This window comes from Microtus ochrogaster, chromosome 1 (assembly GCF_000317375.1).
Source record: "Microtus ochrogaster isolate Prairie Vole_2 chromosome 1, MicOch1.0, whole genome shotgun sequence".
NCBI classification, from domain to species: Eukaryota; Metazoa; Chordata; class Mammalia; order Rodentia; family Cricetidae; genus Microtus; species Microtus ochrogaster.
Window position 1 is genome coordinate 47,188,984 of NC_022009.1, and position 10,571 is coordinate 47,199,554.

General features: G+C 39.1%; 1 protein-coding gene across 8 annotated transcripts in view; it reads left to right on the plus strand.

The window, feature by feature from the left end:
- The window catches only part of Mark3 (microtubule affinity regulating kinase 3), a 93,567-nt gene that overhangs the window by 39,963 nt on the left and 43,033 nt on the right, over positions 1-10,571 (plus strand). For all 8 annotated transcript variants that reach the window (XM_013346113.2, XM_005343575.3, XM_026781322.1 and 5 more), the window contains exons 4-5: positions 3,195-3,243; positions 7,289-7,354. In XM_013346113.2, the coding sequence (XP_013201567.1) occupies positions 3,195-3,243; positions 7,289-7,354 (115 nt within the window). The remainder of the gene's footprint in view (positions 1-3,194; positions 3,244-7,288; positions 7,355-10,571) is intronic.

Sequence of the window (10,571 nt, forward strand, 5' to 3'; positions counted from 1 at the left end):
CCATTGCCATTGTTCTTGAGTTCTCAGTAGTCCTCATTGTCTGCTATGTAAGTCCGGTTTTATCCCATGCTTTTTCAGACCCAGGCTAAACCAAGACCAGGTGAATTCCCGAAAGATCATCCCCATTGTCTCAGTGTGTGGGTGTACCCCTGATGTTGTAAGTGGTCTGTATTGAGCTGTTGGAGAAAGAAGTCCAGGGGATGTTCCTAAGAGTCCCGCAGAGGGAAGGAAGGAATTAGCAGTGCAGGTAGAAGCAATCCTCAGGACTTACAGGACTCATGGGGAAGGAATTTTCGTTAAAAAAGGCTGTGTTGTGGCTAGAGAGATGGCAAAACATGCATTAAGTAAAATGAATAGGCCAGGCACTGTTGGTGCATATATTTAATCCCAGCACTCAGGGTTAGGAGGCAAAGGCAGGAGATCTCTGTGAATTTAGGACTAGCCAGGACTATAGGACAAGTTTCATGACAGCCAAGGCTACACAGAAACCCTGTCTCAAAAAACCTAAGAGAATAAATAAATAAAATGAATAAATTAATTAAAAAATTTAAAACAGTCTGCCTCATAGAAGAGTGTCTGTCCTAGGCCATTCTCATTCTAATGCACTGTCACTATTGTCCCAACCCTTAAAGCCAGGAGCTCCTGGGAGGAAAGTACCCATCTGGGGAAGAAAGCTTTGGTCTTTAAAAAAGAATCCACAGATGAATCCAATGTACAGAGTTCTGAAGACTACTGTTTTGTTTTTCCTTTAACATTATTTTGTGTGTATGACCTGCCTGCATATGTTTGTGCATGGTATTATGTCTGATTCTCACTGAGGTCAGAAGAGGGTGTTAGATCCCCTGGGACTGTAGTTACAGACAGTTGTGAATTGCTATATGGGTGCTGAAAATCAAATCCTGGTTCTCTGCAATAGTAACGAGTGCTCTTAACCATTGAGCCAACCCTCCAGCCCCTGAAAACTACTGATTTATAAAAGCTGAAGCAACAGTGCCCCCAAGTAGCCTAGTGGCAAGGAGTACTGCAGACCCCATGAAGGGCACTAAATGGTTTTCTCTACCTGTAAAATAGATAATTCCTTGAGTATCCCATAACTAGGATTTCCTCAAGATACCAAAAAGGCCATCACTGCTGCAGAACTCTTAAGTACCAACAGTGGCTCCAAAACAAACACTAGCTTTAAAAAGAAAACAGTCACCAGATACTGTAGCCTGTGTCTTTAATCCCAGCTTTTTGGGAAACTGAGGCAGGAAACTCACCATGATTTTAATGTAACCTACTCTACAGAATGTGTTCCAGGCTGGCTTGCAAAATTTAGACACTGTCTTAAAATAAAAGTGAGATAGTGGGCTGGTGATGTACCTCAGTGGTGGTACACTTGCCTTAGGTCCTAGGTTCAGTCTCTAGTACTGCAGACAGTAATCCTCTGCTGACCCAGCACACTACTGTTCATGGCACCCAAGGAGCCCTGCTGTAAGTTCCCTAACTTCCTTCTTCACTCTTAACAGAGGACTAAGTGCTCTGTGGGATTGCAGCCGAGAAGAAGCATAGCTTTGTGAAGTTCTGATCTACTTAACATTTAGACAGTTACCCCAAATTGCTGAAAACAGCAAAAAGCAAAAACCAGTCCTAACAAAGGGTGTGATGGTGCTTGACTTGTCATCCTAGTATTTGGGAAGCAGAGGCAGGTAGCTTTCTATGAGTTCAAGGCTATCCTGATCTACTTAGCAAGTTTTATGCAAGCCAGCTACGTACTTGGACCTTGACTGGGTAGGAAGATAAAGAAAAAGGCTCAGTAGTTAAGAGAACTGGCTTTTCTTTCAGAGGACACAGCTTGGTTCCTAGCACCCATGAGGTGGCTCATAGTCATCTGTAACTATAGTTCTTGGGGATCTAATACACTCTCTGGTCTCTGCAGCACTTGCATGCAGGCAGAACACTCATATCCATAAAATATTTTTTAAATCCTCTAAAAAATAATTGCCTTTATTTGCCAGCATGTTTTTCCACCACACACTTGTCTTTTCTTTGTACATTTCTGTATATCCTGCTTGAGCCAGTTGTGTAACGGTCTCATCTTGGTTAACTGGTGTAGCTGTGTGCTGTTGGATTGGCATAGGCTCAGGTCCGAGGAGAGTCTTTCTCTGTATTACCTCCTCATCCTGAAAGAGGTAGGAGAAGCTTCACACAGATCTAAGATGGGAGAACCTGATGGCCAAACTTTCCTGCTCGGCTCACTTTGATTTTGCTACTATCACATTGGCTAAAACGAGTTGTACAGTAAGTGTAGCCGCATGTGAGGTGTGGCTCAAGAGGACCCATATTGCTGGGTTGTGGTGACTGCGCACGCCTTTAATTCAACACTCGGGAGGCGGAGGCAGGTGTGGATCTCTGTGAGTTTGAGGCCAGCCTGGTCTACAAGAGCTAGTTCCAGGAAAGACTCCAAAGCTACAGAGAAACCCTGTCTTCAAAAACCAAAAAAAAAAAAGTAAAAGAAGAAAGGACCTATTTTATATTGCTTAAAAATTTGTTTATTAAGTATACAGTGTTCTGCAGGCCAGAAAAGGGCACAAAATCTCATTACAGATGGTTGTAAGATGCCATGTGGGTGCTGGGAATTGAACTTAGGACCTCTGTAAGAACAAGCAGTTCTCTTAACTGCTGGGCCATCTCTCCAGCCCCATGGATTGCATATATTTTTATTGGCTCTTAGGTATAGATAATGAATCAGAGTTTATTCACAAACTGTTAACATAAAGTTTAATCACAAACTGTTTTTAAGATGCTAAAATAAGCAGGGCGGTGGTGGTGCACGCCTTTAATCCCAGCACTTGGGAGGCAGAGGCAGGTAGATCTCTGCAAGGCCAGCCTGGTCTACAAGAGCTAGTTCCAGGACAGGCTCCAAAGCTACAGAGAAACCCTGTTTTACAAAACCAAAAAAAAGATGCGAAAATAAATTCAGAGTGTGGTTCTTGTTCCCCTCAGGACTGCTGCCATTTCCATTAATGGAAACATTTTGGAATACTGCTTGGTAATAAGTTATAAATGTACTTTGAATTTCTGTATTATTTTGTTCTTAGGAATAGAGTAGTATAAATAATGAAGCAGTTATCTAAGAAAAACTTAAATTTTTACTGTAAGCAGAGTATAACATTTAATAACATAGGAGTTTGTCTTTTTTTTTTATTTTTTAGCTCTTCAGAGAAGTAAGAATAATGAAGATTTTAAATCATCCAAACATAGGTACTTTCCATTTTCTTAAATACTTGGAAGTCTTGAAAATGTGTCATAAAGCTAAACGTGTATTTCTGAAGTGATAGGAACTTCCCCCAACCCAGGTATATTTTTAATAAAATATATACAAGTTACTGTTTGTACTAGCTCTTTGAAATTACAGGGATTAAACATTTTGACTTAAGGTTTTTTTTAAAATTTTGTTTATTTTATTGGTGTTTTGTTTACATGTATGTATATTTGTGTGAGAGTGTCAGATCTCCTGAAACTAGAGTTACAGAGAGTTGTGAGCCTGCCATATGAGTGCTGGGAATTGAACCCAGGTCCTCTGGGGAGCAGTCAGTGCTCTTAAACACTGGGCCACCTCTTAAGCACTTGTCTTAAGCTTTAATGCCATAGGAGTATGTATAATCAGGCTGATTAATTTTTTTAGTGTATTGGGAAATCTAATTGTATTTCATTAGTTGATAATATTTTCAAAGAAATTTACTGTGTCTGTGTTCCTAAGAAAATATTTGTATAAAGTAGTATATAAAAGATGGGATAATATTATCTAACGGAATTGGTATAGGAGCTATTTGCTTGTCCTTCCTGTGCTTAACTGTGATAGGTGGTTAAAGAGAAGGAAAGAACCCTTTTCTGTCCTCTTAATTGTGGGACCAAAATGAAACACAAATTGACCAACATGCACACCTATGAAAACTTTTGATTCTATATATCCTAATAGGGTTTTTAAATAATGTAACTGCGGTTTTATAAAACAATGCTCCTTTTTCTAAAATATTTCAAGAGTAAATGAGATAGGTAATGTCATGTTTTGGAGAACCTATGAATTCCTCAGAAAAGAAAAATAACATATAGCTGCAGAAGACAAAAAGTTTCCACACCGAATTTTTTTTAAGTTTTTTTTTTTTAAATTTATTTATTATATATACAATATTATGTCTACATGTATGCCTTCAGGTCAGAAGAGGGCACCAGACCTCATTACAGATGGTTGTCAGCCACCATGTGGTTGCCGGGAATTGAACTCAGGACCTTTGGAAGAGCAGGCAATGCCCTTAACCGCTAAGCCATCTCTCCAGACCCCACACCGAATATTTTTTTGTTTTGTTTTGTTTTTGTTTTTTGGGACAGGGTTTCTCTGTGTAGCCCTGATGGTTCTGGAACTCACTCTGTAGACCAGGCTGGCCTCAGTCAGACTCGCAGAGAACCACCTCCCTCTGCCTCCGAAGTGCTAGAATTATAAAGGCCTGTGCCACCAACGCCTAGCACCACATTGATTTTTTTAATTTGAGTATATACTTAAGCAAATAGATTGCACTCAATTTGATTAAATTAGTCATTGTCATTTAAAACATTCTTGGGGCTGGAGAGATGACTCAGCAGTTACAAGCACTTGTTCTTACGGAGGACCCAGGTTCAATTCCCAGTACCACATGGCAGCTCACAACTGTAATTCTATTTCCAGGGGGATCTGACACCCTTACACGACATAGTTATAGACAAAGAACCAATGCATATAAAATATGTAAATAAAAAACATTGTTGTTTTATGCAGTACTATGCAGAAAATGCTACTATCACCCTGAAGCGATATTAACGAAAAAATATACATGCGAGAATCCATAAATATATAGTTAGAGAAAAAGAAAAACTACAATAAGTATAACAATGGAAAGAAGCCCTTTCTTTGTTTTTTATTTCAACACTTTAAGGATAGTCATTAAAATTTGGATTTTTTGTTGGTTTGGTTTGGGTTGGTTTTTTGGTTTTTTTCAAGACAGGGTTTCTCTTGTAGCTTTGGAGCCTGTCCTAGAACTAGCTCTTGTGAGTTCAGGCTGGCCTCGAATTCATAGAGATCTGCCTGCCTCTGCCTCCCCCCACCTCCAGTGCTGGGATTAAAGGTGTACACCACCACCATCTGACATAAAACCTTATTTTATGTGCAACGTTGTGAAGGTGTTAGGGTCGCCCAGGGACTGGATTTACATAAACTTATAAGGTGCCATGTGGGTGCTGGGAATTGAATCTGGGTCCTCTGGAAAAGCAGTCAGTGCTCTTACCCACCCAGCCCTCTATCTCTACAGCCCCAAATTTTGGATTTTTGATTCAAAATTTTCACCAAAATTTACTTTATCACTACTACTCAGAATTTCATCTCTAAATATTTGATCACTACTGTCCGTGGGACCAAAGTGTACCTCTGTGTACTAGGCAAGTGTAAAATAAACTCTCATTAATCCCAGTGCTCTATTTACTAAATGTGATAAATTTAAATTTTGTTTTGGTTCTTTGTTTATTTGTTTGTTTTCTTGTGTTTGAAGACAGGGTTTCTTTTTGACAGGGTTTCTTTATGTAGCCCTGGCTGTCCTAGAACTCACTCTTTTAGACCAAAATGACCTTGAACTCAGAGGATCTGCTGATCTCTGTCTCCCTGCTGGGGTTAAAGGTGTGCGCTGCCACCACCTGGCTAAATTTAATTTTTTTCAGTTCATATTGCATTAAGATAATTTTCTCAGAAGAGCTAGTGTGTAGGGCTGGAGAGATGGCTCAGATGTTAAGAGCACTGACTGCTCTTCCAGAGGTCCTGAGTTCAATTCCCAGCAACCACATGGTGGCTCACAACCCACTATAATAAAATCTTGTGCTCTCTTTTGGTACGCAGGCAGAACACTGTATACACAATAAATAAGTAAATTGTAAAAAATAAAAATAAAAAAAAGTAAACAGCCATTATCTGCTTTTGCATATTAAAAATACCAATACTGCCTTTACTTTCTAAATCATCAAAAAATTGTTTAATTATAAATGACTAGCATCCTATTTTTTGAGAAAAATTTAAAGGAAATAACAAAATTAAGTAGATGTGTGCAACAGTGACTTAATAGCTTCAGAGATTTACTTCATATTCCTTTAGAAATACGTTTACCTTTCATTGATGGCTTTATAAATTAGCAGAAATGGAAAAAGTTCTGTCTAAAGAAAGGAGTCGTCATAGTAAAATCCCACTGACCCCCATCCCCTGAAAATCATTTTTGTTGTTGTTGTTTGTTTTGTTTTATTTGGGTTTGGGTTTTTAGAGATAGGGTCTTACTGTGTAGTTCTGGCTGTCCTGCAACTCTCCCAGCACTTGGGAGGCAGAGGCAGGCGGATCTCTGGGAGTTCGAGGCCAGCCTGGGCTACAAGAGCTAGTTCCAGGACAGGCTCCAATGCTACAGAGAAACTCTGTCTCAAAAGACCAAAAAAAAAAAAAAAAAAAAAAGAAGAAGAAGTTTGGGGATAATGCTTGACTAGTATTTGTGAGACCCTAGATTCAATTCTCAGTACCACAAAAGAAAATAAAAATATTTAATTGTCATATAACCCCCTTCTAATTATTTCTAGTTTTACTTTCAGAATATTAACAAAGAAAGGTACCTAGTTCTTTGAGAGTTGCCTAAGTTCCCCATGTTACAGAAGTCTCCTTAAAATTATAGTAACAGAAGAAAGGGCTTGCCTTTGCCAAAGGGTAATAGGTAAGAAAAGTGAAGAACAGGGTTGAGCTGATGGAAGGACAGCCCACTTACAGCTTATACAGACAGCATCATAGACGGTAACAGGAAGAGAGGAAGTGAGAAAGTAATCATATGGCCAGACTGCTGAGCACATTCTCAACACCCAAAACTAATCTTTATTTTTATGGTTTCTTTTTCTTCTTCTTTTGTTCTTTTGTAATGTTTTTTTCTTTCTTTCTTTTTTTTTTTTTTTCCCGAGACAGGGTTTCTCTGTAGCTTTGGAACCTGTCCTGGAACTAGCTCTTGTAGACCAGGCTGGCCTTGAACTTTCAAAGATCTGCCTGCCTCTGCCTGCTGAACTGGGCCAGCATCGCCTGGCTTAAATTTTTTTTTAACAAAATTCTGTAAAACAGGGTATTTTTTTAATCCCTAAAAAGCATATAAGAGCCAGCTTTTTAAAACCTTTAGCAGGAAATAACTGGGGTATATTTGTAGCTTATAGGTACATGTTTTGTACATACAGTTGTTCTTTTTTCTCATCTCTCCTTTCCCTTCAGTGAAGTTGTTCGAGGTCATTGAAACAGAAAAAACACTCTACTTAATCATGGAATATGCAAGTGGAGGTAAGCACATTTATATTGCTTCCAGAATGAGAGGTATGTATATGTTTTCCTTTTTTTCTCTTTAAGAACAATGTGCAGACACTGCCTGTATGGATAGTCATTAAGATTTTATTTAGCAGCTGGGTAGTGGTGGTTCACAACTTTAATTCCAGTGCTCGGGAGGCAGAGGTAGGCTGATCCCTGTGAGCTTGAGGCCAGCCTGATAATCTTAGAGTGAATTGCAGGACAGCAAGGGCCACACAGAGAAATCCTGTCTCGGAAAACAAACAAACAAAAATTTAACGCTCAGATGTTGTAAACTGGTATCAGAGTGAGAACTGATGGCCTCACCTTGTCAGTTATGTGGGTTGTAGTGTTTGAGTATTAGCATATAATTTTTTCAAAATTATTTATTTATTTTTACTTTATGTGCATTGGTATTTTGCCTGCATGTATGTCTTTGTGAAGGTATCAGATCCGTAAGAACAGGAGTTACAGGCAGTTGTAAACTCCATATGGTTGCTGGGAATTGAGCCCAGGTTCTTTAGAAGAGCATCTAGTGCTCTTATCCAATGAGCCATCTGTCCATCCCAGCATTACTGCTTTTTATTACCTTTATTTATTATGTGTATGTATGGGCACATGTGTAACAGCAAACTTGTAGAGGTCAGAGAACAACTTGAAGGAACTGGTTCTTTGCTTCCACCATGGACTTGAACTCAAATGATCAGCACTTTACCCTCGAGTCATCTCTCTGGCTCTACTTTTAACATTACTAGTTGATAATATACAACAACTCTCATGATTTCATTGTACTAAAATATATTACATGAAATTTAGTACTTAAATTCCTTTCTTTCTAGCCTGATGACCTTGAATCTCTGATCATCTTTCTTCTACCTCCCAGATACTGGGATTATACATGTGTGCCACCATCCCAATTGTTTTTCTTTTTCTTATATGGGGGCTGGGGTGATTCTGGGCTTAGAACCCAGCTCTTCCTGAATCCCAAGTAAGCACCCCACCAATACAACCACATCTAGCCCTGCATTTGAACCATTTTCAAGTATATGGTTGAATGACTGTCTTAGGTTTTCTATGGCTGTTATAAAAACCATGACCAAAAATAAGTTTGGGAGAAGGAGCTTATTCAGCTTATACTTTCACAGTATTTATAGTCTATCATTGAAAGAAAACAGGGTAGGAACTTGGAGGCAGGAGCTGATAACAGAGGCCATAGAAGATGCTGCTTACTGACTTGCTCCTGATGGCTCACTCAGCCTGCTTTCTTTTTCTTTTTTCTTTTTCCTCCAGCCTTCCTTTCTTATAGCACCCAGGAATACCAGCCCAGGGATGGTACCACCCAGAATGGCCTGGGCTCCCCTCCATTAATAACCAATTAAGAAGATGCTGTACAGGCTTGTCTACAGTCCAGTCTTATGGAGGCATTTTCTGATTGAGGTTCCCTCCTCTCAGATAGTTTTATGTCAAGTTGACATAAAACTAACCCGCACAATGACATTAAGTACACGCACATAATTCCATACTCCTCACTATTGTCTGTTTCTCCAGAAATGTTCCTAAACTGAAGTTGTACATCCATTAAATAAGCCTTACTTGTTTCCTTTCTTTTTCTCAGCTCCTTACATCCACCAAACTATTTTCTGTCTCTGAATTTGACTAGTTTATTTATTTATTTATTTAAATATTTATTTATTTATTTATTTATTTATTTATTTATTTATTTATTTGTTATGTGTACAATATTCTGCCTGTGTGTATGTCTGCAGGCCAGAAGAGGGCACCAGATCTCATTACAGATGGTTGTGAGCCACCATGTGGTTGCCGGGAATTGAACTCAGGACCTTTGGAAGAGCAGGCAATGCTCTTAACCACTGAGCCATCTCTCCAGCCCCTGGACTAGTTTAAGTACCAAATATAATGAGATTGTACAATATTTGCCCATTTGTTCTTGACTTAGAATATTTTTCTTAATATAATGTTGTCAAAGTCATCTACACTATGGCATGTACTGGAATTCCTGAAGCATGTCCTAATTGGTCTTAGGAGTAAAAACCTCAAGTCAGATATCGAGGTAAATGATGTAAGATCAGAGAAGCAAAGGAATAGCCACAGTCACTTCTTACCTACCCATATCCTTCAACCTGAAGGACTGAGATCCTGTCTCTGCCCTGTGTTGTTACTTCCTGTCTCCTCTCTGTACAGACCTCCAGACCTCTATGGTTAACTTGTGGCTAGCTCCACCCTCTAATCTCCTGGCTGGCTTTATTTCTCAGAACACAAAATATCACAACAAATTTTCTTTCTTTTTAAATTCTAAATAACAATCTGAGAGGGAGACTTATGTACAGACATTTTGTTTATCCCAAGTATTTTGAAGTTTTGATGTATAAATACATGATAGATGTTTTATATCAGTTTCTTAGGTTTTTGTTTGGTTTTTGGTTTTTCAAGACAAGGTTTCTCTTTGTAACCCTTACTATCCTGAAACAATCTCTGTAAATCAGGCAAATTCGTGTGCCTCTGCCTCCTGAGTGCTGTGATTAAAGGTGTGTGCCACCAGCACAGTTTTCTTGGTTTTGTTTGTTTGTTTTTGTTGTTGTTGTTGTCTGTTTTTGTACTGGAGATTGAAATCTAGGTAGGGCTTAAAAACATAAGCTTTATCACAGAGCTACATATCCAACTTATTATCAATTTTAATGTCATTGATAAATGTATTTACAAAAGCCAAAAATGGCTTCAATACATATGATTACAAGATGATGTGTGGCTTGGGGGGGGGGTGACACACACCTTTAATCCCAGCACTCAGGAGGCAGTGGCAGATGGATCTCTGTGAGTTCAAGGCCAGCCTGGTCTACAGAGTGAGTTCCAGGACAGGCTCCAAAGCTACAGAGAAACCCCATCTTCAAAAACAAACAAAAAACAAAAAGCTAAGTGGATGTGTATAGCTCTGTTGGTTCTAAAGATTTTTCTTAAGTGTTGAGCTTGTGGGGACTAGTGGTTCAGAATCACATGTAAGTTCTACTATATAGAACAGCTGCTTTTCTGGTCATCAGTTCATACTCTTGTTTCTGGCACCATGGTTGGCACATAGACTGGGTGGAGCAGGCTGGCTTTGAACTCAAAAATCTTCCTGCCTTTGCCTTCTGAATGCTGAGATCAAAGGCGCATGCCACCATCACTCAACTTTTTCTCTTTTTTTCTTTCTTTCTTT